Source organism: Aspergillus viridinutans, assembly GCF_018404265.1.
Source record: "Aspergillus viridinutans IFM 47045 DNA, scaffold_1, whole genome shotgun sequence".
Classification (NCBI taxonomy): Eukaryota; Fungi; Ascomycota; class Eurotiomycetes; order Eurotiales; family Aspergillaceae; genus Aspergillus; species Aspergillus viridinutans.
This window is the reverse complement of record NW_025091217.1, coordinates 2,128,078-2,155,398: the sequence shown is the minus strand read 5'-3', so window position 1 is coordinate 2,155,398 and position 27,321 is coordinate 2,128,078. Positions and strand designations below refer to the sequence as shown.

At 50.5% G+C, this 27,321-nt stretch overlaps 8 protein-coding genes across 8 annotated transcripts; 3 read left to right on the top strand and 5 right to left on the bottom strand.

Moving 5' to 3' along the window:
- Nucleotides 1-619: 619 nt before the first annotated feature.
- On the top strand, nucleotides 620-1,789 carry Aspvir_000635 (putative mitochondrial phosphate transporter Pic2; the record flags this gene model as incomplete). Its single annotated transcript, XM_043265770.1, has 4 exons — nucleotides 620-710; nucleotides 850-1,500; nucleotides 1,554-1,677; nucleotides 1,738-1,789. 4 exons carry the CDS (start codon nucleotides 620-622, stop codon nucleotides 1,787-1,789), a joined length of 918 nt encoding a protein of 305 aa, XP_043121705.1.
- Nucleotides 1,790-2,391: 602 nt separating this feature from the next.
- Aspvir_000634 (uncharacterized protein) lies at nucleotides 2,392-3,221 on the top strand (the record flags this gene model as incomplete). The annotated part of the gene is made up of 2 exons (XM_043265769.1): nucleotides 2,392-2,811; nucleotides 2,883-3,221. The coding sequence occupies 2 exons, from the start codon at nucleotides 2,392-2,394 to the stop codon at nucleotides 3,219-3,221; spliced, it is 759 nt and encodes a 252-aa protein (XP_043121704.1).
- Nucleotides 3,222-3,883: 662 nt separating this feature from the next.
- Aspvir_000633 (YagE family protein) lies at nucleotides 3,884-5,547 on the bottom strand (the record flags this gene model as incomplete). The annotated part of the gene is made up of 2 exons (XM_043265768.1): nucleotides 3,884-3,960; nucleotides 4,017-5,547. The coding sequence occupies 2 exons, from the start codon at nucleotides 5,545-5,547 to the stop codon at nucleotides 3,884-3,886; spliced, it is 1,608 nt and encodes a 535-aa protein (XP_043121703.1).
- A 717-nt stretch (nucleotides 5,548-6,264) lies between these two features.
- Nucleotides 6,265-7,411, bottom strand: Aspvir_000632 (uncharacterized protein; the record flags this gene model as incomplete). The annotated part of the gene is made up of 2 exons (XM_043265767.1): nucleotides 6,265-6,772; nucleotides 6,825-7,411. 2 exons carry the CDS (start codon nucleotides 7,409-7,411, stop codon nucleotides 6,265-6,267), a joined length of 1,095 nt encoding a protein of 364 aa, XP_043121702.1.
- Nucleotides 7,412-7,864: 453 nt separating this feature from the next.
- Aspvir_000631 (CTD kinase subunit gamma) lies at nucleotides 7,865-8,644 on the bottom strand (the record flags this gene model as incomplete). Its single annotated transcript, XM_043265766.1, has 2 exons — nucleotides 7,865-8,428; nucleotides 8,486-8,644. The coding sequence occupies 2 exons, from the start codon at nucleotides 8,642-8,644 to the stop codon at nucleotides 7,865-7,867; spliced, it is 723 nt and encodes a 240-aa protein (XP_043121701.1).
- A 380-nt stretch (nucleotides 8,645-9,024) lies between these two features.
- Aspvir_000630 (chloride channel protein) lies at nucleotides 9,025-10,721 on the bottom strand (the record flags this gene model as incomplete). Its single annotated transcript, XM_043265765.1, has 3 exons — nucleotides 9,025-10,497; nucleotides 10,550-10,641; nucleotides 10,688-10,721. The coding sequence occupies 3 exons, from the start codon at nucleotides 10,719-10,721 to the stop codon at nucleotides 9,025-9,027; spliced, it is 1,599 nt and encodes a 532-aa protein (XP_043121700.1).
- Nucleotides 10,722-11,090: 369 nt separating this feature from the next.
- On the bottom strand, nucleotides 11,091-11,948 carry Aspvir_000629 (uncharacterized protein; the record flags this gene model as incomplete). Its single annotated transcript, XM_043265764.1, has 2 exons — nucleotides 11,091-11,757; nucleotides 11,812-11,948. The coding sequence occupies 2 exons, from the start codon at nucleotides 11,946-11,948 to the stop codon at nucleotides 11,091-11,093; spliced, it is 804 nt and encodes a 267-aa protein (XP_043121699.1).
- Nucleotides 11,949-12,509: 561 nt separating this feature from the next.
- Nucleotides 12,510-27,314, top strand: Aspvir_000628 (AAA family ATPase midasin; the record flags this gene model as incomplete). Its single annotated transcript, XM_043265763.1, has 1 exon — nucleotides 12,510-27,314. One exon carries the CDS (start codon nucleotides 12,510-12,512, stop codon nucleotides 27,312-27,314), a length of 14,805 nt encoding a protein of 4,934 aa, XP_043121698.1.
- Nucleotides 27,315-27,321: the final 7 nt, after the last annotated feature.

Sequence of the window (27,321 nt, the reverse complement as noted above, 5' to 3'; positions counted from 1 at the left end):
GTAGCAGTAAACGGCCATAATGACGTCATTGATATGGATGTTCCTGAAGCCGTCTCAACGCTGCACCTCGAAGAACATAGAACATTTACGACTTTCCTTCAGAATCACTGGTAGCTAGAAGCAGATACTAATAGATATATGCATTAGCAACTCGAGACACGAAAAACGATAGCCCAGTAGGTTTCCATAAGTAGGTGCACGAATGCTATGCCGCATCACTGTGTCATGGACAAGCAACATGCCATGCCGGTTAGCCGCTCGCATTGCCCTTATCATCACATTATTATCGGAAAAGCGGAGAACTCAGGATTAAGAATAACATCCCACTGGCTGATTCAGTTATATGTATATCCTGATTGAGAAATGCAAGTGGCTTTCGGATCGCGGTTGGAGATCTTGGGTCTGGTTAGGAACTGGGTCTCCGTCCTCTGACGACATCGGTTCTGGAGTATAGATAGACTGTGTGCTTTTCTCTAGCCGGGTTGCTTTCTTGTAGACACTTTTGGCATTGCTTTTGTGTACATCTTCTTTTTGTTCATTGTTATTCAAAAGTGCATTGCTATTTTCTGATCCTCTGCGTCTTCCATTATATACTCCGTAGAGAACTCCACACCACATAATGGCCTCGAAAGAGAGGCAGCTTCCATTCGGGAAGATTGAGCCTAATTCAGCGAAATACTTTCTGAGCTGTACTCTGGGTGGAATTGTTGGTAAGTGTTGCATTCATGCTACATTGTGCTGAAGGATATGCTGACGTAGTGGTTTTCACCTTTGAAGCTTGTGGTAAGTGGTAGTATATACGAAGAATATTCTTGCTGGAATTCTCCCGCTGATAATATATTCGATCAGGACCTACGCATACAGCAGTGACACCCCTCGACCTGGTCAAATGCCGTCGTCAGGTGGACCCCAGCATCTACACGTCCAATCTCTCCGCATGGCGCCAGATCTTCTCCAAGGAAGGCCTACGCGGTGTGTTTTTCGGCTGGTCGCCCACCTTCATCGGATACTCGTTCCAGGGGGCAGGCAAATACGGTCTTTATGAGTACTTCAAGTACCTGTACGGGGACCGCTTGTTCCCCAACATGAACCGCACGGTGGTATTCCTAGGCGCCAGCGCATCAGCCGAATTCTTCGCCGACATGGCCCTCTGCCCGTTCGAAGCGATCAAGGTGCGCATGCAGACGACTCTGCCGCCGTATGCGCACAACCTGAGCGAGGGCTGGAGCAAGGTCGTGGCCAAGGAAGGGTTCGGAGGGCTGTACAAGGGGCTGTATCCGCTCTGGGCGCGGCAGATCCCCTACACCATGACCAAGTTTGCTACCTTTGAGGAGAGTGTGAACATGATCTACCGGACGCTGGGGAGGCCCAAGGAGACCTTCAACTCGCTGCAGCAGACGGGCGTTAGTTTCCTGGGAGGCTATATTGCCGGTATCTTCTGCGCTATCGTCAGTCATCCTGCCGATGTCATGGTTAGCAAGCTGAATGCCGATCGCAATGGTGAGTGTGGCATTCTCGGACAGCCTTTTGTCGTCCTGCTAATGGGCTTGCAGCTGGCGAGCCGGCAATGGCGGCCGTATCGCGAATTTACGGCAAGATCGGATTCTCGGGCCTGTGGAACGGCCTGCCAGTTCGGATCGTGATGCTTGGTACATTGACCGGCTTCCAATGGCTAATGTAAGTCGTGCTGTTGATATTGTCCTGATTGTGTCTGTTCGCTGATGTCGTCGGAAACAGTTATGATTCTTTCAAGGTGTTCCTGGGACTCCCGACCACTGGTGGTCATTAAGGTGTTTAGGAGCTCTTATGACGGGTTGTTTGGCGTTATCGCATATGTAGTTAGATACACTCTAGATGAAGGACTAGAAATCATTCTTCTGCTGCTTCTCCCAAGTAGATTGACCGCCCTTGATAACCACCCGGCAGAATAATAGCCGCGAATCCTCCATTGTCGGAGCAGCGTCCTCGACGGCGATGTCTGGCATTGGCACAAAAAAGTCTTCAATTTCATTTCTCACTTTGATTTTATATAATATAGTCTTTTTCTTTTTGCAGAGAAAGCATTGACTGAGCGACAGCCCACGTGCCCGTTGCTGACATCCACCCAATCTTCGTGAAAGGGATCGAATCATCACTTTCGCATCTCAAGACAATAAGATCGGCTTCTCTTTCTTCCTACAGCTTCGACCCTTCCAACGTCAACAATAGCGCGAATCAACCATTGACAATAGCCATTCGGAGTATTCATCTTCAACACCTCATTATAAACTCTGATCAACTTCCACAACCTTCATCCTCCGTTCTCGTACCTCGGCCAGCCTCTAATTTTCTCTCTCAACCTCACGCGGATAAAAACCGACTGTCAGCGAGACTACGAAAGAAACTATCACAATGGACACATCCACCAAGCCCTCCTCATCACTACCCTCCTCCAACCCTCCCAGCGTCGAAGGCGCCTACAAACGCAAATGCATCGCCCTGAAAAAACGCTTAAACGAGATCGAGGCCGAGAACGAGATGATGCGCATGCGCAACAAGCGCGGATGGCAATACATCCAGAAAATGCGTCTGGAGTCCTGTATCCTGCTCGAGCGCCTGGCCAAGGTCACCGGCATGGCCGAGGAGGCCCAGGCGGGCGTTACCCCCGAGCTGCGCGCCCGCGCGGCCGCCGTGATGAGCAACGCCGGCGCTCTGAATGGGTTTCCCGGGGCGGTGGGCGCCGGCGCGGGCCTGGCGGCTAGTAGTGGTAGTAATGGGGCTGCGTATGTGGAGGATGAAACGGAGGGGAGCTCGGACGAGCAGCCTCCTACGGTGAGTTTTGGCTGATTCGGGTTCCGCTTGAGCTTTCCGGTGTCAGGGTTCTGACGAGATGAGATGGACAGCCCCAAGAACGCCCGTTGCGGGTGAAACGGTCTCGAAAGTCCAATATTGGCGATGCAGGACTGGATGATGAACCGTCGACCAGCGCCCCGCTTGAAGGATCCACTGCTGGCTCAGCGAGCTTGCCGCGACTTGCGCCGGCCCCGACACAGGAGGAGATGACCTCCACGTTTCGCATTCGCACAGGCAGCAATGGCGCCATACACGAAGCAGAGAACAGTCATGCTACTAGTGAGCGTGGCAGTCAAGCTCCGGAGTCTGGGGGTGCAGATAGGGCAAAGGAGCTCTCGACGACACCGATGGATGTGGACAAGGCGCCGAAAGAGGAGAGCCAGGGATGATGAGAAGGCTTTTTCTGTTTCCCTTTATTTTCTCGCTTTTTGCCTCTTCTAGCTTAATCTTCCTTTTCTTCAGTTCTGTTTCATATGCAGCTATTCCCATGTCGAGGAGGGCTTATTCTACGTGGTTTCCTCATAACGAGATGTTGGCGCTCGTTGTGGCGCTTATGATCAGTGACTGATGCCTTTTTCCAATGTACTTGAAAATCAGACAAGGAGGTGGTCGGACTTGCGGATAGACACGCATGGCCACACAGTGCGCCTCGTTCTCGAACTCCTCCCACCCTTACCGCAGCGAGCGCCTTGCGTGCAGATTTGGTAGCAAATAAATCTCACGGAAACGATGCTTCATCATGAATGTCCCAGAGGACATGTTCAATATTAACAGCCTGTCTAGTGGTACATACAAAGATGGTTGCCTCAGTATAGGCAAACAAGGATGCAAGGGTCCCCAAGCGAAGATGACCAACTCCAGTCCCAGTCCCGAAATCCGCAAAGACTTCCGATGCTAAATATGGGCCACAACTGATGCAGTGAGCTTGTGTAGATTGAGTGCAAAATGAATAACGAGTCGCGCACAATGTATAGATCAGTGAAAGACCAATCGTCTGAAGCGCCGCTAAAAGATCAGGAATTACTTCGAGGAAGGAACACAAGATGAGCGACTAATCAACTCCTGCGTACAAGTCGACCACAATGTTAATAGCTGCGACTAGGATTTCCGCCGCGATCAAGATGATGACTGTCCTTGGTGAGCCAAACAGGAATCGACACGGCAGCTAAAAGTAAGGGACTTACCGATCCATTCAAGATACTCACCGTGGCGGTGAGTCAATTGATCCTTCAGGACTGCCAGAAGATCCGCAATGACGTCCAGTCGCTCTGTGAGAAGACCGACTCGTTGGTCCATCTCGAGATAGCTTCGGACAGCCTGGTAGACCGGCTCCAGCTGCGGCTCTGCCCACATCAGTTCCGGACTGTCGAGGACGGAGCCTTGTAAATGAATGTTTATTCGTAAGATGAACAGTTCTCCAATCTGCATGTTGATTTGTCGCCGCGTCAAGTTGACACTGCCGGTTTGGGCGATTTGAGCCGGGAGTGGTGCGGTATTCGAGATGGTTTCCGAGACGAGATCCTCGAAGAGGGATGTTTTGACGGATTGGGACAAGGCATGTGAGATGGCAAGTTTGATCATATGGTTTCGAGGATCACGGAGCGAGATAAAGTCGTTGTATATCCGTGCCTGGTACTCGCGAGCATAGTAGAAGTTGAAGTTCTCAACCTGTGTATCTTCGGGGCTTAGAATTGAGTTTGCAAATTTCGAAACGTCGGATAGGAATCGTGATTCTTGCGCGGGTGACATGCCCCATATGACAACTGTCCCGTAATCAAAAAGGAAGACCTCCGGGGTGTGGATGGTAGTATCAAAGTCTGGCGTCTCGTCTGTCCGCTGTACTGCCACAGAGCTCTCCGTATGAGCGTCATGGTGCGATTGTTCTTGCGAATCTCGCAGGTCAATGAGGTCTTCTCTGCGTGACTTCGCATTATCGTCAACTTCGACCGCACTATCCGAATACCTGCGCTCGCCAGATGGCCGATCGGGACTCGTCGAGACAGGGTGAAGCCCCAGCGCATTGTCTGACAAATTCCTCGGCGCTCTTTGTTTATCCTCATATAAGTAATCATAGGGGGAGTAGACGCACTCGTCATACAGCTTCGGATTGGCTCCGCGGGTCTTTGACCGTGCTTTGAGAAACTTGATGACGCCTTCTAGTCTGTACGAATTGGCTGTACAGTATGCCGTTACTCGTGGAAGTCGATCTCTGTCTGCTTTCCCCAATCTGGCAGCGTGGCTTCTGGCAGTCGGTTCTTTAATCCGCGTGATCTGCGAATACACATCTCGCGGGAATTCGTCGTCCGCAACGTCCTCGTCGGCAGCTGTCACAGGATCCGGAAGCAGTTTTAGTTTCTGCGCATTCTTGGTCGTTCGCTGTGGTCCGACCTTGGGTGCTGGTGGCATCGAAGGCACAGCCGTGCTGTAGGGAGCTCCATGGCTATTGCGGCGACGGAGCTTGCTGTTCAGGGCAGAAAGGCCGGTCGGTCTCGATTGATTGGACGGAGCGTTGGGAACAGAAGAAGCACCAGAACTCAATGGCTTAAAAGTGGGATCGACAGCGGCAGTAGCATCATGGTATGTACTGACCGTGGCCAGTGGGTTGAATGTCACTGTCCGCGGCGGACGGTTTCCTCGTTGCTGTGACGTATTGGAGGATGCTGGCTGCTGTTGGTATTGGGGGAGTAACGGGGTTGTCTCTGCTGCCGAAGTCATCCTGTTTTTCGTTAAATAAAACAATCAACTGACGTCTGTCATGAATAGACAGATCAATGTCTGGAAAAGAGAAATAGAAGGGGAGAAAAGGCTCTGTGGGCTAACCGCAGAGATGAAAGCCAAAAATCCAAAGTCCAAAGCGGACGGATCGCAGAAAGCTCGAAGCTCTGCACGTGCTCCCGCCAGACGCTGCCATCAGCCAGTTTTGGCCCACGGAGATATACATCGGAAAATTAATATGCTTATTACTGCTATAGTAGTTCATAACGGAATTTACTGCTTCATTGTACACAGTTTTATTTGGGTATCCAAATGATCAACTATCAAGCTATTTTCCAGCATCAACCGGACAGATGAAAGCCCATTCTCATGTTGTACAATGATGGAGCCGTGACTTTGAACGGGATGTTTACGGCAACTATCAAGCAATCGTACAGCTAAACTTTCGAAGCGTTTCAACGCCCTGGTCTGGCGATGCTTAAGCCTTATAGAGCTTAACGAAAGTAATAATACTGCGGACTTCCACCGGAGTCAGCTCTAGCTCCGTCGCCTGTCGCCAACGGCGCAAGCCACTCAATAGCCCATAGCTGATATATGATGTATGATGACGAGCAAATGCCAGTCATTATTCCAAACCGATCTCGACCTGCATCAAGACGCCATAAACACCTTGTCGCCTGGTTCAAAAATACGCAGAAACCGATAGACTAGGAGCCCTTATCTGCGAACAAACCCCGAAGAGCCACCTGCAGTCCTTCTTAGACCATTGACAGTGGCGGTACTGCGAGCTCTGTTGAGCCAATTCTGCTTGGCGTTTCGTCCCATCTTTGAGGCTTTCGGCGGGAGGGTTGTCTTGGCCTTCTTAGTCGGGTTCTCGTCCAGCACACGGATTGTAACATCACCCAGCTTGACATCCTTGGGGCGTTTCTCCGTAGCATCGAGAAATTTCAACTTGTTTGGTTTCTTGTGCGAAACATTAAGCTCCTCCAAGGGGGGCGTTGGAGGTCTGGCGACAGGAGCTGCATTAAGAATCTCATCCGGCAGAAGAGCTGGGAGGGCCGATCGGCGGGCATCTTGTGTGGTACTACCTCGCAGGGTCTCAGTGCTTTCTGAAAGCTGGTCATCAGCAGAACCGGCTGCTAATTTGGTCACCTCCTTTTGTTTCGCTTGCTGTTTGCGGAGTTCATCCAGTTGTTGTCTCTTCTCCCTTCTCAGCTGTTCCTCACTGTAGATTTTTGAGTTAGAAATAGAAGTACTTTCTAAGTGGAGATACTAACATCTGTCTGGCTCGTTCTTGCTTTTTGGCTTCCAGTCTGATCTTGGCCATCTGAGCTGAATTGTCAATCGCTTCGGGAGCTTCGTCATCGTCACTGCTGTCTTCATTGTCCTGATCCTTCTGCTGAGGCTCTGGCACCTCTGTCTCCATCTCCACCGGCAGTTCAGGCTCTTCGCTGTCGAACCTGAAGTGTTTCGTCTTAGAGGCAGGCGCCTGTGCCTCTTCTCGTTTCGACGCTGACTCGATCATGGCGCTAGACGTCTCAGTCGACAATTCCCTCTCCGGCTCTTCAGCTGCCTGTAGACTGCTTCTCTTTCTCCGTTTGTTGTGCTGTGATTCGGGCTTTGCAGCGCTTGTAGATTCGGGCTTGCGCTTCCCATTTGCGGAGACCGAGACGCTTTTGCTATCCCCAGAAGCTGTCGACGATGTCTCAAAATTCCTCCTTCTCGTTGCCGTCACCATTTTTGCTTCGCGGCCAATTGGACTTGTTGATGTTGTCGAGATTGTATTGCTGCTATCGAGTTCGGCTTCGTCGACTTCTTGCCGTGCAAATAGACCTTTCGCTGCTGTAACAATGTGAGAAAACATAGAGAATCAATCGATCCCACTATGAATTCTGAACAATTAAAAATTGTGAGACGTTAATTTTGCGCTCAGCGACGAGCAGATAAGGTTCTTGAAGAAATTCAACTGATAAAATCTATCGGCGCAACTTTGATCCGAAGGCAGGACTGTAAGTGCCAAGAATCCCATTATCTGGGTTTCCCACTCACTGACACTACCAGAGGAAGTGACATGAAGTCGTGCAACAGATCTGAACAAGATTTGGGAAAACCGGCATCGATATTAGGCAGTAATACAGTTTGCTTTAACTCTCTGAAGTTTAGGAAGGACTCAAAATGCACTTGAACAGGTATCTTTTACATACAACCAACTCCGCCTGTAAATATAAGCATCAAACCCAGGATATATAGCTGCGAAATTCCATAACACCTTTTTCCGAACCGGTTAGATGCAGCCCCAGCTCTAAGATTCTTCTCATCATTGGGCAGCAATCATTTGATTGCGCTCCATGAGCTCCTCCTGCGCCCCCAGGAAGTCATCCTCACCTATATCACTGACTTCATCCCAGAACTTGCCATGTTCGTCACCATCATCCCCACTGACTGTCCACATACTCTCGCGCAGCCTTTTATTCCGTTCGCGGTCTTCTTCAATCCGTTGCTCGATCTGTCTCTTGTCCACGCGCATCCCACTCGGCCTGGAGCCTCGCGGGGTTCCGCCTTTCGCTTTCGCAGCATTATCGACCTCCTCCTCAACATCCAAGTCGAGATGTGCCGCCTGGGCCTCCCGTTCCTTGAGCCCGGCGTCGATCTCAGCTATCGTTTCGGCTGAGAGAATATCTTTACTCTGGAGACCGTTGAGAACACGCCGGACGTGCTTAATGTTTGCAGCTCCTGATCCATCCGGTGGTACGACGGCATCAACGACGCGGAGAATATCCCTTTGCATCATCCGGACATAGGGTGTGTGGTTTTCCTTGGTGGCCATTTCGCAGAATTGCTCGATGAAGTACATGATGTTGGCTCGATTATTCATGTTGTTCTACATAGAATTGTGTCAGAAGTAAGAGTAGTTTCCTGCACGACAGCAAAGACATACCCTTTCAAGTTGTTCCAAAATACAAGAATGGAGATCCTCATCCATGTCGCGGTATTTCAGCGCATAATGCGCTGCCTTCTGTGACGAGGTCACAGAGGCATTAAGATGTTGTAGCTGCGCAGTGAAGCGCATACGAACCTCAAAGGGATCCGCCATCATGGTTGCGGTTCTGGAATTGTAGAAAGCTCAACTAGTGTGGCTGCCTCGAAAAGTGATCAGACTCCGATAAGAGATAGCTGAACCCCAGCAAGGATCTTTGGTTCTAGGCGGTAGACTTGTTCTGCCGGCAGAAAATATGGGGTGATCGCCATTGGATCTGCAATACCTCTCTAATATAAGCAGCATTGCCAGCGGCTCCCCCAAGACAAGACTAGGTATCACAAGGTCACAAAGATGAAGATGTTTCTACTGAAGGTCTATTGAAGAAATTGAGTGACCAAGCAATCAATAGATGCGTCACATTCCAAAACAAAGCAGATATCCAAAACCTCCTCTACAAGGGTATATATTTCGCTAAGGCCACGTCCATTCCGCAAAGATCAAATTGAAGGACGTCTATCCAGGGAACTGGCAAAACTAGTTCCGTCATCACTTTCAAGAAGACCTACCTCCTCGGCCGTATTTCTTTGTCTTAATGAACCAGTGTCTAGGCCTTTATCCCTGCGGGATTCTGCACCGTCAATGATAGACCAAATGTCCTTCTTAGTGAGTAGGCCTTGAAGGACGCCCTTGTTTGCAAAGAGGACATAGCGGAGGCCCAATCTCTGAAACATGCGTCGTACTATCAAGAAAGTCGTCCCACTGTTAAGTGTAATTGGCGTTTGATCCATCCAGGGCCGAAGATCGAGGGTTTCAGTAGGGTCTGCAAACGGCTGATGGGCGAAGAAAACCTGCGTCGAGCCCGGCAAGTCGCGATCCGCATCAGATGAGGAATATTTCAATGCATAAGATAGTTCGTTGCGTGAGATATAGCCCAGAAGAAGAGGCTTCGAAGAATCGGTAACGACAGGGAATCCGCGATATGAGGTGGCCATGAGAAGGTTGCGGAGGCTATCAATAGTATGTCCATTGGCAACGATGACCGTGACGTCCTCGACCTTTGTCATGACTCTATGAGCAGGTAAATCGGGGGAAGTGGTGTCGTCACGATGGTCAAGGAAGGGATATTCCTTGAGATGGATCCAAGACTCGTAGATACCACGTTTGCCGAAGATATCGCCGCACCATTTGGACAACATAACCGCAATCATGATAGGTATGACATATGTCAAGGCACCTGTGAGCTCGAACATGATCACAACAATTGATACCGTCATCCGCGTGGCGCCACCTAGAGCCGAAGCCGCTCCAACGATTGCGTATATTCCCGGTGTCACACAAGGAACATCTGGCTCGCAGCTGTTGAAGAAGAAAAAATTTGGATAGGCATTTTGCCACATCATAAACATCGTTCCAAATGCGCGGCCGTACAAGGCACCAATGGCAACGGAAGGAAGAATAATACCGGCAGGTATGTCCAACCCAAACGTAAACGAGGCAAGGAAGAAGCCAAGAAGTGCGGCCATAAGCAAAAGGGTTATTGTACCAGCAGATGCAGCACCAGTCTTGCAAAGACCGAACAAATCATCGGATCCCGTGCCACATTCGGCAAACAGTGAGTGGACAAGCTCAGAATTCTGGGCTCTCATGAAGATATTCGGAAAGTTGATCAGAGCAGATAGAAGAGCAATGACCGTAACTTCTAATATTGGGCGAGACCAAGTTCGGGATCGTCGCCATTTCGCGACTTTCATGTTCAAGCGGATCAGAAATGCCCCATACAGACCACCAAGGATACCCAGGAGGATGAAAGGGATCATTTCGAAGCGATGCCATCCACGTGTATACTTAACTTCGTAGAGCACAATATTTCCTGTTCGAAAAGGGTTAAGCGCTTGAAGAGTTACAGCAGCAACCATTGCACAGACAAAACTCTGCCACATGGTTTTATCGGGAAAGTAATACGACAATTGCTATCCTTCGTTAGATGAGGCGACGGTAGGGATATATATCTGAGAGGCATACCTCGAGACTGAATAAAACACCTCCAATGGGCGCACCGAACGCGACAGATATTCCTGCAGCCGCGGCTGCGGAGAGCACTTCACGTTTTCTCGCTATATCACTTAGTATGAGCCGCTGAATGCCGCATTGACCACACACCTTCGTTATGGTTCAAACTATCGAAGAACTTCATCATGACGTTGGCGCAACAGCATGCAACATGCACCAGAGGACCTTCTTTACCTAGCCACATCCCTGAAGCAACTGCTAGACACTTTTCCTCGATAAGCATTCAAGAAGCTTGACATGGAGAATGCACGGGATACCTACTAAGCCTAGGGATTTGATCGCGAGTGTCCAGGGTCCCATAAAATGTCTAATGACAAAGCCACCAAGTACTGTCTTAATTTCTGGAATACCACTGTGTCTTGCATAAATTGCGTATGTTCTGACCAGAAAACTCGCGCAGACAGCGAAGACCACCTATTGCTTGTCAGTAAGTGTTTCAGAACAAACAGGAAAAGAGTCTTTATTACAGAGTAGAGGACGTAGAATATATATTCTACCGTATAGCCTCCGCTGGGAGAACGAACTCCAAGAGCTTTACGCCAGGGTGTCCAATCCAAGCACTCAGATATGTCTGATGGATATGCTGCGTCAGTTGCAGATGAGCACTGCTGAGAACAAACACCTTACCGTCGTGACCCCAGCAACAAAAACTTCGATTCAGATAGAACTTGCCCCCTCCTGGTCCATTCTTGCAATAGCCCGTTTTCAGATCTCCTAGCCAGTCGCTCGTGATGTCAATGCATGCCGCAATAATACCAACGAGAACGCCTGTCGCTATTAAAACCACCCATACGTTACTGGCCTCCAATAACCTGCGAGCATACCCTGCAAGACCCGGCGCGCTCGAGTAGAGCAGCCTCTTTCTCTGTCGCTCTTTTGTATATTCAAAGATCCAATCGATGGCTGTAAGATCGTCGTAGCCTACCCGGCGCCCTGGCCCTTCCACATACCAATCCAAAAAACCCCCGTCTTTTGGTGCGTTAAGATTTCCATTCGCATTTCGCGCTCTCGGCTGGCTCAAGGACGGATTAACCTCCGGCGTCTGCTCGTTTCTTGTGTTCGTCGCCCGGAAAGGGATCGTAGATTCGGGTTCATCACTGGAAAACAGGCGCGAAAAACTGAACTTCGCAGGTTGCTTTTGCTTGCGCTTGAAAGAAATTCTACAAATCGGGTCAGTCAGAGTATGCGCAGGATTAAAGAGCCGTAAGCCTCACGGTTCAGTTAGGCCTCCAGCCAGCGATTCATTGGAATGATTCCGGCGGGTATCGTTATCTAGGTTCGATGACTGGTCGTAAACCTGCGCAGATGAGGACGGTCTTCCGGCTTCTGACCCTGAAATCGTTGTTGACATGACGAATCACGGAAGCATATCATGTCCACATCGCAGCTGTACCATCGCCCCTATCAGGAATTGAGCGACCAGAATCTCGGGTCGCGATGAAACAAGTCCTCGATATCGGAGATGTGGCGCAGACTGCGTATGGCCAAAGGCGGTGAACACACCTTACTCCTACCTTACCCTTGAACTACAGAATAATCGAGGAAAACAAAGAATCTGAGTTTCGATTACAAGCTTAGTACCGGATCGCCTTAAAGGAGGACCTTTGGAACCACCACTAGTATCTAATTCTACCTTATGCTCTCTAATGTCTAGGGTAAAAAAAAAAGCCATAATTGATGGGTGTGACTGCTAGAGGCCTCAGTCAGTTATCTGCAAAACGACCGCCAGAACTATTACCATCGCCAAGTATTTGATTGGACACCGCCTACTTTTCATGGACAAGCGTTTGCTAGTACGGGGCAGGCGGTGAAAAAGACGGCCATTTTCTTCCGTAAAATAATATCGTCGTACTACAAAATTTTTGTCCATTCGTTCCATATCACTGGAGTTCCTCTGGCGGCAGGATTCATAATGAATGAAAAACCTGCCTATGAGAGGCTTCTTAGTGAGTCCCAGATCCTTGAGCAGCTTCCGAATGAGCTTGCGGAACTCATTCGTACTGCTTCTGGGACTCAGTTCCTGAATGCGCTCGCGGTTAGCGCATTGAGGTCGAAATGCACAGAAAGTCTTTTCAGCATATACGAGCCGATATTTGTTGATCTGGCAGCGCGATGGCTCTCGTCAGATCTTCATGTCGATAATTTCCAAATAATTTCCGCCTTTGCACGTATCTTACCGTTTGCGCCATATCTGCGATCTTTTGCCAGTCAATATGCCGCCTCGTGGGCTGGACCTCTTTCGGCTTTGGCTGTATCGAAAGAACATAGTACCTTTCAACTGGAAGATGCTACCCTCGGCACGCTACTCCTCGCTATATTCCGACTTTTGTCCTATGACCTTGACGTCTTCTCGACGACTGTATCGCCCTCACAACTCCAGTCCCTATTTCAGCATCGAGACCAGGCTATCAGATACCTAGCAATACGGTGTTTTGCCTTATACATGCGTGCAGCTGATGCTGCTACAGAGAGAATGATTGGGGCCTATCTTGCAGATGGTCCGATTGAAGGACCATGGGAAGGCGTGGTGATCGATTACCGCTGCCTTGGTTTGTGGGAAGAGCGTCGGTGGAAGACCCTCGAGAAGCAGATTGAGCAAGTCAGATCGGTTCGACAAATGTCGGACAGTTTTCTGCTTGCCGAACCGTTGCGGGAGTACTTTACTGTGCGAACAGCTGAGGTCTGTGGTGTGTTGATTCCACGACTGCATGAATCACCAAGTTCACCCTCCTCCTCGATTGTGAGAACCCCAACCACCGTGGGCAATCTACGGAAGATTGCGAAAGCATTGCTTGCGCCTGAGCCCATCCTACTTGTTGGGCTACCAAACTCGGGCAAGACAAGTTTGGTCAACGACGTCGCTGCGACAATGGGACAGCTAGAGTCTATGGTTACCCTTCATCTGAACGAACAAACAGACGCGAAGAGTCTCCTCGGAATGTACTCAACATCCCCGGCTACAGGCTCCTTTGCTTGGCAGCCCGGTGTCTTGACCAAGGCTGCAAGGGAAGGTCGCTGGATTTTGATCGAGGATCTTGATCGTGCTCCATCTGAAGTCATCGGTCTCATATTGCCCATCATTGAGAAGGGCGAGCTGACCATAGCTAGTAGAAAGGAACGCATCAAGTGCGCCGAGGGTTTCAAGATCATTGCAACCATGAAGTCAACCTATAATATTGCGGGCGAAGAGATTGCGCCAAACACCAATCTGTTGGGAAGCAGGTTGTGGCAGAGAGTGCAGATAGACTCGCTTTCCATAGAAGAAATTCGAGAGGTGATCATCCGCAAATTCCCTCTTCTTGAATCTCGCGTTCCCGTTATCATGGATGTCTACCAAAGGGTCTGCTCCTCATTCCACGGAAGCCTTGCCATTAAAAGCTCCCAAGGAAGGACTCCGGGTCTTCGCGATCTGATCAAGCTTTGCAGCAGATTGCATATGCGACTGCAGCGACTGGGGGTCAAGACTGGCTACGAAGCGACACCCGAAGCTGTCGAGGATGAGATATTTCTGGACGTTGTGGATGTCTTCCTTAGATACATTCCCGAGAAAACTTTGGCGGACTCGCTCGCATTGGTTGTCGCCGAAGCACTCCAGATATCGCCACAACGGGCGCAATTCTGTCTTCATGAACGGACGCCAGCCTATTCAGACCATGGAAATAGCGTGACCCTTGGAAGGGAGATCTGTCGAAAGAATAAAGTACCTAGTGGATCAGGCTCAAAGCTTGCAGCTGCTTCCTCGCGCTTTGCATCGACTCGAGCGGCCTTGAAGCTGATGGAACAGGTTGCTGCCGCTGTGCAAATGGCCGAGCCTGTTCTTCTCGTCGGAGAGACCGGTATCGGGAAAACCACAGTCGTCCAACAGCTTGCAAATTTGATGCGGCAGAAGCTCACGGTAGTGAACTTGTCGCAGCAGAGCGAAAGTACTGATCTGCTGGGTGGCTTCAAGCCTGTCAATATCCGTACCATGGCTGTCCCTATGCTCGATGAATTTAACACTCTCTTTGAATTGACGTTCTCCGCAAAGAAGAACCAGAAATTCTTGTCTTCTGTTTCGAAAAGCGTTGCTGCGGGGAACTGGGTGCGTTTGGTCAACTTTTGGCATGAAGCCGTTCGGCTTGCCGACGGTGTGTTTAAACCGAGCAAGCAGAGTCGGGCCGGTGAGGAGGAGCAGCAGCCGACGAAGAAGAGAAAACTGGATTCGCCCAAGTACCAGCAGCTACGACTGAGATGGGAGAGATTTGCAGCGCAACTGAACGACTTTGAGGCACAAGTTTCGCAAGGTGACGCCAAGTTCGCGTTCGCCTTCGTCCAGGGAAAAATCGTTCGTGCACTTCGCAATGGAGAATGGGTCCTGCTTGATGAGGTCAATCTAGCCTCCCCAGATACTCTCGAGAATATCGCCAGTCTTCTGCATCATGGTAGCGAAGGTTCTCCATCTGTTCTGCTATCCGAAGCTGGCGATGTGGAACGTGTTTTTGGCCATCCTGACTTTCGCATATTCGGTGCCATGAATCCCGCAACTGACGCTGGAAAGAAAGATCTTCCTCCTGGACTCAGATCTCGTTTCACGGAAGTATATGTACAATCTCCCGATACCGACCTGGACGATTTGCTCGCTTTGATTCAGAAATACCTGGGTGACCTAACAATTGGCGACTCAAGGGTCGTGTCGGACCTAGCGCAGCTCTACATGGAGACCAAGAAACTCAGCAACGAGAACAAACTCACTGACGGAGCTGGACAACGGCCTCATTTTAGTATCCGAACCCTCGTTCGTGCACTCATATATGTCCTCGAAAATGCCCATATATATGGTTTGCGCCGGGCGATCTTTGAGGGCTACTGTATGAGTTTCTTGACCGTTCTAAGCCAAGAATCCGAGCGGCTACTCTTGCCTCTTCTTGAGCGGTATGTTTTTGGCAATGCGAAGAATGCTAGGGCACTACTAGGACAAACGCCCAAGCCACCGAAGGATGGGAATGCTTATGTGCAGTTTAAACATTATTGGATGCGCCAGGGCAATATGGTCCCAGAGGCACAACCCCATTATATCATCACTCCTTTCATCGAGAAGAATCTCAAGAATCTTGTTCGAGCGAGCTCCACTCGTCGGTTCCCAGTGTTGTTGCAGGGTCCCACCTCAGCGGGTAAAACGAGCATGATAGAGTATCTTGCCAAAGTATCGGGGAACAAGTTCGTTAGAATCAACAATCATGAACACACCGATTTGCAGGAGTATCTTGGTTCCTATGTCTCTGGTGATGATGGAACTTTACGTTACCAGGAAGGTGTGCTGGTTGAAGCACTGAGGAACGGATATTGGATCGTTCTTGACGAACTTAATCTTGCACCATCGGACGTCTTGGAAGCATTGAACAGACTTCTAGACGACAACCGCGAACTATTCATTCCCGAGACACAGGAAGTCGTTCACCCGCATCCGAATTTCATGTTGTTCGCGACACAGAACCCGGCCGGCTTGTATGGTGGTCGGAAAGTGTTGTCTCGCGCGTTTCGAAATCGATTCCTCGAATTGCATTTCGACGATATCCCAGAGAGCGAGTTGGAGTTCATCCTGAAAGAGCGTTCACAGATTGCGCCATCATTCTGCACCAGGATTGTGTCTGTTTATCGAAAGCTTTCCCTCCTGCGCCAAGCGAACCGGCTATTTGAACAGAAAAACAGCTTTGCCACTCTACGTGATTTGTTCCGATGGGCTCTGCGCCGGGCAGATGACCGTGAACAACTAGCCATCAATGGCTTTATGCTGCTTGCAGAACGCGTCCGCAATCTACAAGAAAGGGCGGCTGTCAAGGCAGTCATTGAGGAGGTCATGAAAGTTCCCATTGACGAAGACACAATCTACAGTGCTGCTGAATTGGAAAAGCGCGCTCCTAACCTGAAGGAATTGGCGCCTGGCATTGTTTGGACAAAAGCCATGCGACGTCTCTTCGTCCTGGTCTCAGTAGCGCTTGAGAATAACGAACCCGTTCTTCTCGTTGGAGAAACTGGGTGCGGCAAGACGCAACTTTGCCAGGCAGTTGCAGACATTTGTAGGAAGCAATTGTTCATCGTCAATGCCCATGTGAATTTGGAAACTGGGGATCTAATAGGAGCTCAAAGACCAATTAGGAACAGAGCGGCGATCGAGACTCAACTACTCAATGACCTTCGAACCGTTGTCAACACAGGCGATGCTGAGCCGAAATCTCTTGACGGACTGAGGAGCGTTTTCAGTGCTATGACCGTTGAACAATTGGAAGCATGCGGTTCTGAAATAGTTCGACGGATTCAGAAGAACATTGCTCGCTTGAACGCCCTCTTCGAATGGTCTGACGGTAGCCTTATAACAGCCATGAAGACTGGACAATTTTTCCTTCTTGACGAGATTTCTCTCGCTGATGATTCGGTATTAGAGAGACTCAACAGTGTTCTTGAACCGCACAGGTCGATACTTCTGGCGGAAAAAGGCCCTATTGATTCGATGGTCGTTGCGCACGAGGGATTCCAGTTCCTTTCGACCATGAATCCTGGAGGAGATTACGGAAAGCGCGAGCTTTCAGCTGCTCTCCGAAATCGAATGACTGAAATCTGGGCCCCTCAGCTCTCGGAGGATAATGATATCTTGCCCATTCTTAGAATGAAACTCCGAACGGAGTCAGAGGATCTCCCCAAAGCCATGTTGCGGTTTGCGAAGTGGTTCAAGACAACCTTCCAAAGTTCATCGATTACGTCCCTCTCTATCCGAGATCTCCTCGCTTGGGTAGACTTTGTGAACAAATGTCAAACGACAGATCTCAAATTCTCGATCGTGCAGGGTGCGGCAATGGTGTTTGTGGATACCCTTGGTGCCAACCCTGCTGCAATGCTCGCTGCTTCGTTGCACGATCTTGAGAAAAACCGCCAGCTTTGTCTTGAAAAGCTTCGTGAACTCTTCGACGTTGATGCTTCCAGCATTTACTTCCAAAAGTCGACAATTGAGCTTGAAGATCGCGCATTGCGTGTAGGACCTTTTGACCTACCTATCAATGGGGATGCGGCACCTGATCCGCAATTCATTATGGATGCCCCTACCACGATTGCCAATTCGGTCAGAATCGCACGTGGCCTGCAACTGCCAAAGCCTATTCTCCTTGAGGGTAGCCCAGGTGTTGGCAAAACAACCCTTGTTACTGCGCTTGCTCGAGCCCTTGGGAAGCCACTCACGCGAATCAACCTTTCCGAACAGACAGACCTCACCGACCTTTTTGGATCCGATGTGCCTGTAGAGGGCGGCGATGTCGGTCAGTTCACTTGGCGTGATGCGCCATTCCTGCAAGCCATGCAGCGCGGTGACTGGGTTCTGCTGGACGAAATGAATTTGGCGTCCCAGTCCGTTCTTGAAGGGTTGAACTCTTGCCTGGACCACCGTCAGACGGTTTATGTGGCTGAACTTGACCAGACTTTCAGCAGACACCCGGATTTTGTCCTCTTCGCTGCACAGAATCCCCATCATCAAGGTGGCGGAAGAAAGGGACTTCCCGCATCCTTTGTCAATCGTTTCACCGTGGTATATGCCGATAGTTTCACCCAGACCGACTTGAAAAAAATCTGCTCGAAATTATTCCCTGGTAGTCCCGCTTCGCAAACCGATGGATTGGTGGACCTTGTTTCTCTCTTAAATGTGGCCATCAACCAGGAACGCAGGCTGGGGGCTGTTGGTGGACCGTGGGAGGTCAACTTGCGTGATATTCAAAGGTGGCTCCAGCTTGCGGATCGAGGCGATCTTCAAGTGCCAGCAAACAATTTCCTTGATGTCGTCATTTCCCAGAGATTCAGGAGTGAAGAAGATAGGCAGTTGGTTTCTCAGCTCTATCAACGCGTCTTTAAGGATGCTCCGACTGTTGCCAAAAGCCTTTACCACAATCTTACCCAAGAGTATTTCCAAGTCGGGTTTGGAGTGATGCGTAGGGATGCTCTTCTTCAACAAATTCCTGAGCCGCAGATGAAGATATTCCCGGGTGACCTGCCGATCCTGGAGTCTCTCATGCTTTGCATAGAGCAGTCATGGCCGAGCATCTTGGTGGGTCCATCAGGCTGTGGCAAGACCACTCTGATCAGAAAACTTGCTGCGTTGAACGGTGCCGATTTAGTTGAATTGGCCCTGAGCGCTGACACAGACACAATGGATTTGATTGGAGGATTCGAGCAGATTGACTACAAGAGGGAGGTTTCATCTCTTGTACATGAGCTTTCGCTGTACCTTCGCCGCCAGCTTATATCTGCATCCTCAGCGACCGAGAAGTCAGACGCATTTTCAGCCTTCCTCGAGCTATTTGAACGGTTACAGAGCTCAGATATCTCGCTGGACTTTGTGTGTTCATCCCTCCCTGTCTTGATGCAGCTTCATCCTCAAGAGGCCATTGGAGACTTCCTTCAGAGAGCACAACACTTAATGGAACTCTCCAAGCAGTCCAATAAAATGAGAGTTGGATTTGAATGGACGGAAGGTGTCCTCACGCAAGCTGTCGAACAGGGGCATTGGGTTGTTCTTGATAATGCCAACCTGTGCAACCCTTCTGTCCTCGATAGGCTGAACTCATTGACCGAACCCAATGGAGCTTTGATACTCAATGAGCAACGTACTGAAGATGGCTCTGCAAAAATTGTCAGACCCCATCCGAACTTCCGCCTGTTCCTGACCATGGATCCTCGTCACGGGGAGTTGTCTCGTGCAATGCGAAATCGATGTATCGAGGTTTGCTTTCTACCTTCGGAGACTCCCAAATCAGCCAACAGATCCAGCCCTGCTTACACCTACCAGTCGTCTCTGTACCGCCTGAGGCATATCTGGGACTTCAATCAGCTTCAGGATAGAGGCGAGCTTCCTCGGCTCCTATGTGAATTGGGAATAGACCATCTCTCGGTCGAGGATCTGAGAATTATCCAACAATCCTCAGAAATGACATCGGCGGGCTTGTTCGACTTCTCTGCGGGAGAGTCTTTGCCCTCGATGCTAGACCGATATGTGCCTGTTGTCCTCGAAGATTCCTCCTGGGAGCCTTCTACTTTTTGCAAAGCGCAAGCCGTCAACTTGAGCGGTGCTTCCTTTGCCGTTCATGGCCAATTCCAGCCTCTACACCCTCTCGTGAATGAGCCGCTCGCTTTGATTCTAGGACAACATGTGACCCTATCGCGGCTCATGGTTTTGGCTCATTTACAAGAGTGCAAGCTCAATCTCCATCGCCTAAGACAAAGCTTGTTGCGTGCTGATGAATCAGCCAAACTCCTCAAACCGAGCCAGATGAGCTCTCTGGAGAGATCCCTAGCATCAAGGCGGATAGCTTCACTGATAAAGGATGCAACGCAACCTATCGGCTCTTTTCTCGCCGACTGCGGGCAAGCGGTCTATGATTTCATACAAAGCTTAGACCGCCAAGTGCTTGATACTCCTGAGGCTGTGCATGCTCTTCGTGCTGTTGTCAGCTTCTGTGCTGATCTTCTCAGAATCTCCAGAGATGGTCAAGTTGATGAAGGCGAATTCCAAGTCTATCTACAAATTGGAAAGGAGCTGTTCATTTTCTTGCTCGATTCCTGGCCACCGCTGAAGTCCGTAGCTCTGGCATTATTTCAGTGCCTTGGTCGGTTCCAGGAGAACTGGGCTTTGAAGACAGGACTCAGTATGCAAAGGCTATGGGAATCCTGGCGGCCAGCCACTCCCGCCACTCAGGAGCAGCTGAGGTCGAAGTTAGATCTCGAGAAAGTGGCAGCCGAATTTACGGACATTGCTCTCAAGGCTCATCTGGATTTAGCCCAGCTGAGCCGGGTACGCAATTCCCTTGTGGACGCTCAGAGAACCATCCTGTTGGACGGTGCAGACGAAGGAGAGCTAATTGAGGCACTTAAGCAGACGGTGATGGAATTGGCAAAGGTGGTGCAGGCTTCTGATTCGGCTCAGTTGCCCTACTTCATGAGCGAATTTGAAGCCTTGTGCCAATACCACGATCTATCGTCGATACAGCATATCGAAGATAAATCTGACTCGGTAGTCAGTTCGATTCTACCATTGTTGGCTGGTCGTCAAGCGCGGCCCCTCGACACATCAAGTCTTCAAAGTCAGATTCCCGGTGTTCTTCATAAACTCTCTCTGTTTGCAGGGTCTAGCCAGTCCTCCATGTCGGGCTCCGCGATCAATGGCATTTTCTCTCTGTCGCTGTTAGAGAAGCTGACGTTCGTCGGTACCACCAATCTGGGCCAGATGGATAGCTTGGAAGTGGAAAAGCGAACTCTTTCCAAAGCCGTAACTCTGACGTCGCGCGAGATCTCCTTGGACCAGTATCAACTTCTTAGACAAGTCTTATCGGCGCTCGTCGCTGAACTCCTCACCATGCACAAGGAATTCATTGAGCCAAAGTCTCTCGAGAGCGTCCTGACTTCGCTTCGCGAGGTCCAAGAACAAGGGTGGTGCAATGCATCGGATCTGCCAGCGGTCGTATTGGATCAGAGCTTGTCTGAAGATCATTACTTTGAACCAATCGTCAAGGACACCGTTCCACGATTGATCGCTTCGTTGATGACGGGCCCGAAGCATACAGAGAGGTACATCGAGGAAACTGGATTGGCGTTGGTTCAGCTGGCCAGCCTACTGCTGCAATTATTCGTGCCTGATAAACCGTTCGATCCCTCTCTCAGTCTGACTGTGCAGAGGCGAAGGCACACACAGCGTGTCATAGAGCTGACAACAAAATCCGAAGCTTTAGCTGTGTTTGAGCAGAGCTTCTCTGGGCGATCTTCCAACATGCGGCAGGAAATTATACAGCAAGAACTAGGAAGCTTGGGCTCCGCCCCGCCTCCGTCTCGGGTTACTCGGCCACCGGTCTCTGAGATCAGTATCCTGCAGGGAGAATTCTCCAGCTTGCTCTACTCTGTTTTGAACAGGTGCATCGAACTCGATGTAACCGCAGCGAAAAGAAATGACTCCGAAGCAGAAAGAATGCTGACTCTGCTTCGCGAGAATATCCGGCAGCTCACGCAGCGTTTGAGCACGAATTACAGATCTTACGACGATATTACTGTGCTTGTCGTCCGATTCCTTGAAATCCTGGATCTGGGTCTTTCCCTTCAGTCCGGCCAAACCCAACAGTCAAGTGACTCTCGGATCTTGCAGGCAGTCAGCAAGAGGACACCATTCCTTGGGGGCACTGTCTATCCTGTTTCAGCGTTGGAAAGCCAAACGTCACCAACGAACCAAGCTCATTTTGTTGAATTGCGCTTCCATGAACTATCTTCCCTCAGAGTTGCCGCTAATACAGATCCGGATGTCCTTCACAGCGAATCTGGGCGCCATGCGCTTCACCGGATACTCGAACAATTCCATATCTTATGGAAAGCTAAGCTCCGTGAGGATCAAGAGGAAGAAGCGCGCAAATCCGAGTTGTACCGTTATCGAGGCTCATGGGAAGATGAGGAGGAGGTCGACCAGAATGAGTTGAACCAGCTTTTCCCTACTTACGAAGTTGACACAGCTGAAGATGATGGGAGAGTCACCCGGATTGATCCAAAGTCTGTTTCGATCCGGCTCGCTACACTGCACGCTAGGCTCTTCCAATCTGAAGATACTAAGGTAGCCTTGTCGGATTATGTCAAGCAGTCTGCCAAGCTGCTGGGGTCCATATGGTCTGCAGGCGATTCCTCGAAGTCTCATATTCACCCAAGCGAACATCTATCTGGAGCTCTTTTACTTCTTGAGGATGCCATGCACGGAGGAGATCGCAGTCCATCCGGCAAATATAACTTCTACACCGACGCAAATTTCTCTGAAGCGAGAAGACTAGTCGCTCTGACGCTCTCCGTCAAGTCCCGTTTCCTTCAGATCCAGCAGGCCTGGCCGGAGCATGCAGTACTTCAGGACGTTATTATCTGCTGCAAAGAAGTGCTTCAATTCAAGCATACGGAACCCGTGGCCAAGTTTCTTACAAAGGTTGAGAAGCTCCATGCCCTTGTTTATGAATGGCAGCTTGTGGCAAGCAGAGAGTACTCGGCAGCTTCTCATTACGACGAGATCACCAATCTGATCATCAGCTGGCGCCGGCTGGAACTGTCAACTTGGGCCAAGCTGCTCGATCTAGAAAAAGAGAAGTGTGCTCAAGATGTGAGCTCATGGTGGTTCGTTGCTTACGAAGCAATTATTGCAGCCCCCATTCAGCTCGCAGCATCTGGTCAAGCCGAGTTGAGCGACCATATTCAAGGCGTCATCTCTACGCTGGAACAGTTCTTCATGTCGACAACTGTCGGGCAATACAGTGAACGACTCAGGCTTGTGGCTAATTTCCGGTCACTGCTTGCACTCTACGTTCTCGATTACCCAGCTCTGGAACAACTTGTATCTGCATTGGGCAATTTCCTCCAACACTTCAGACCCTTCGAGCCTGCAGTGCACAAATCGATGGAAGACCGCAGAGCCGCCATTGAGAAGGACATCAAGCAGCAGATTCAGCTGGCTAGCTGGAAGGATACAAACATCGTTGCGCTCAGGGAAAGTGCCCGGCGATCACACTTCAGACTGTTCAAACTCGTTAGAAAGTATCGTGAAGTTTTGGCACAGCCTGTGCAGCCGATTCTACAGCAGGGAATGACAAACGAACCGGATGAACCGAACATTGCCACCGACGAGGTCGTTTTGGCTTCGACAAGCTTCCCCGATGCTCTCGCTTTGTGCCAGGAAGAACCTACAATATGGCCGAGCAGACCACCCAGATTCCGAAATGCGGATAGCACAGCAGGGAACATGACCGATCTGTATTCTTCAATGCCTAATGAGTTTGACATCTCAGAGGATCTCGACAGCTTCGTCAAATTCTTCATTGAGAGCATCACGGAATTTAAATCGCAGACCCCTAAAGTGCTGACTGAGGACAACAAGGATGATGTCCAGCATCTCAAGGTCCAGAAGCGTCGTTTCTATTCAGACACATTGAAACGGCTCCTGGAAATGGGTGTCAAACGCAATGCAAGCACTAACTTGATTGAGAGCCAATCTTCCATTGCTCAGGTTCTCGCTACCACCCCAAGTTTGGAAGTCGGGAGCTGGGCATCGCATCTCATCAAGGGCTCCGATCTCTACTTCCACCGATTCTTGGATCTCCTGCCTCGCGTGCGCCAAGCGTCTCGCGAGTACTCTGAAGACCTCAGTAATGTCGAGATCTCAAGGAGCGTTGGCACTGTGGAGCATTTGATGTTCTTGATAAGGAAGCAGCGCGGGGTCATTTCTCCGGCACTGTCGCATTTGGAAATGATGAAGTCAACGATTATCAAGATGTCTAATCTCTGGACTTCTGGACCTGCCTTCCTTTGCAAGTCGCATTCGGATCTCTCGAAGGACAGACGGGACCCCAGGAGAGCTGTGGCGTGGCTTACTCCCATACTTGGCCTCGCTGCAGAAATCGTGCAACTACATGCCAAGTTCTCTGAAGTCGATGCCTCAAAGGTTTCTGATGGCCTGCACGCTTGGAGATCCACGTTTAGTCGATTGAAGTCATCACTAGACAATATTCCAGAGTTACCTTCTGGCCTGACTTCTCGGCGTTATAAGGACGTCTTGGAAGAGGTGTCGTCTTCTCTTGCTAGCTTGAACGCTGATGTCACAAAATGGACCGCTGAACGTCCTGATTTGGCTTTCGCATTAACACAAATTACTCCATGGGCGGAGGCCAAGGGAGATGTGACTGCTAGGACCGACAGCGAGGATAGTCTCGCGATTCGGGAATTTGACGCAGGACTCCTTGCAGCAATTGACAAGATCTTGGTCAGTCTTCAGAAACTTAAAGACGTGCCTGCTTCCCTTGCCTCCACAGGCTCGCTGTCGCGGAGTGATGAGTTCTTCACGAGGGCCATGAAGGCTGTCCACTTGTCTGATGTTACTACCTCCCTCGAATCCGTCCTCGACACCCTGCAACATGTGCAAGACAGCACCAGCAACACTTATGCGCTTGCCTCTGCATTGGTGGCGAGCTTATTGCCCATCACAAACCGATACTTCTACATCTGCAGAGACATCATTCAGCGGTTTGTGTCGGTGCACAGGGAGACTTGCAAAATGACGTACATCCTCGCGAAATCATTCACGCAGATAGCCTCGGAGGGTTTCTGTACCCCGGCGGAGGCATCTGCAGAAGAGAGCAAGTCTGGAAAGTTGGAAAGTGGAACCGGCCTTGGCGAGGGCGAAGGCGCTGAAGATATTAGCAAAGACGTCGGAGATGACGAGGACTTATCTGAGCTTGCTCAGCAAGAACAGAATGAGAAGCCCTCTGAGGACATGGAGGATTCTGCGGAGGCAGTGAACATGGATCATGAAGAAATGCAAGGCGAAGAGATTGATCGCGAGGCGAAGGACGAAGAAGATGAGGACGCCAGTGGCTCAGAAGGAGAAGACGATATCGATGAGGAAGTAGGCAGCGTCAACGATCTTGAGGACACCGCAGTAGATGAGAAGATGTGGGATGGCGACCATGATGAGAAGCAGAAAGAGACAGAAAACGAACAAGGCAAGGGAGCAGCTGGATCCGATGAGCAAACCGCAGCGCAGGAGGAAGAAAAGACCCAAGAAAAGAGTGACAAGGATGCAGAACAGGAGGGTGAGGAACAAGAGAACGAATCCGACGAAGTAGCCCCTGAGGATGAAGGCGAGGCTGTTGGACGAGAGGATATGGAAGTGACGGACCCTCATGCCAAGGAAGAAGAGGCGCTTGACCTACCTGAGGAGATGCAACTGGATGGCGAGGAAAAGGAAGATGACGGTGTCGAAAGTGACGACGGAATGGACGATATGTCGGACTTCGGTCCTGCGCCTGCGGAGGACGAGCAACAGGCTGAAGGAAACGAGGACAATGCTGAAAATCCAGATATGGATCATCCAGCAGACGATCAGGAGCCTGACCAGGGAGATGAAGAAGCCATGGAGGACCAAGAAGCCAACGAGGCTGAGGGAACCGACGAAGCCAACGAGGCTGAGGGAACCGACGAAGCCAATGCAGCGGAGGAAGAACCAGAGGAAGCTCAGCAAGAAGAGTTCTTGACTCAACATGATGACAATGAAGCTGCTGGCGAGGAGGTTGCTCCTAGCGAAGCTGTTAACGGTGGGCTTGGCGCAGATCAAGACCAAAACAAAGAGCAAGGCGCGTCCGGCAATGCTCAGCAGGACGATGGCTCGACCGATCCGGCCGCGAATGCAGAACAGCCAACTGGCGGTGCCAAGGAAGGAGAGGACAGCCAACGCAAGAGGGATGCAGGCGGTGCTGATGATGTGAGCCCCGAAGATCCTCAATTGCAGGCGTTCAAGAAGTTGGGTGATGTTCTTGATGAATGGCATCGGAGGAGAAAAGAGATCATGGACGCTTCCAAACAGGAGGATGATGATGAGTCGCGGAAACCCTTGCCGGAGGATACAGATATGGCCGATGCTGATTTCGAGCATCTTGCGGACCAAGATGATGTTGCCGATACACAAGCACTCGGACAGGCCAGTGAAGAACAAGCAAAGGCCTTGGACAAGAACAAGGGCGTGGAGTCTGACGTCAAACCTGGCGATAATGATATGTTACCGGACACTGGCGAGGAGCCGCAAGATGATGCGGAGGAGAATAGATTGGAGGACGACATGCAGATAGATGGAGAAGGAGTTCCTACCGAAGGGCAAACCGCAGGCGCATTGATCCCCGACAGCTCCCACACACAGCAGCGAACAACGGACGCTACCGGTCAACTTGAGGTTAACGAGGAGCTGGATGAGGTGGACGCCCATCTTGCGGCAATTCACGTATCGTCTACGCTTCCGCCACTAACTCCACGGGATGAAGCCCAGCGCCTTTGGTCGCACTACGAAAATGCCACAAACGACCTCTCTCTATCCCTGACGGAGCAGCTACGTCTGATCCTGGCCCCCACACTTGCTACAAAGCTGCGGGGCGATTTCCGGACAGGGAAGCGGCTGAATATCAAGCGTATCATTCCATACATTGCATCACAGTACAAGCGTGACAAGATCTGGATGCGACGGTCCATTCCCTCCAAGCGCAACTACCAAATCATGCTTGCGGTCGATGACAGCAAGTCAATGCTGGAGAGCGGCAGCGGGCAGTTAGCGTTCGAGACACTGGCGCTAGTCGCGAAGAGTCTGTCGATGCTCGAAGTAGGCGACCTGTGTGTGCTCGGCTTCGGTAACGAGGATCACGTCCGAGTCGCCCACGAGTTCGGCAAGCCTTTCTCCTCGGAAGCCGGAACACAAGTATTCCAACATTTCAGCTACCAGCAGACCGGCACGAACGTGCGCAAACTGATCGCCGATTCTATCGCCCTCTTCCGCGAAGCTCGCTGGAAGCAGTCGCCCGCAGGAGGCAACGCCGACCTGTGGCAACTGGAGCTCATCATATCCGACGGTATCTGCGAAGATCATGACACCATCCGGCGCCTTGTGCGTCAAGCTCAAGAGGAGCGGATCATGATCGTGTTCATCATCGTGGATGCCGTCAAGGGCAGCTCAATCTTGGACCTCAGCCAGGCAAGCTTCGAGCCCGATACGGAGAGTGGAACTGGGGAGATGAAGTTGAAGATGAAGAGATACCTGGAGGGGTTCCCCTTCCCATACTATCTGGTTGTGCGTGACGTTCGGGAGTTACCGGCTGTGCTGGCTACGGCGTTGAAACAATGGTTTGCAGAGGTTGTTGATGTATCATCTTGAGATTTAC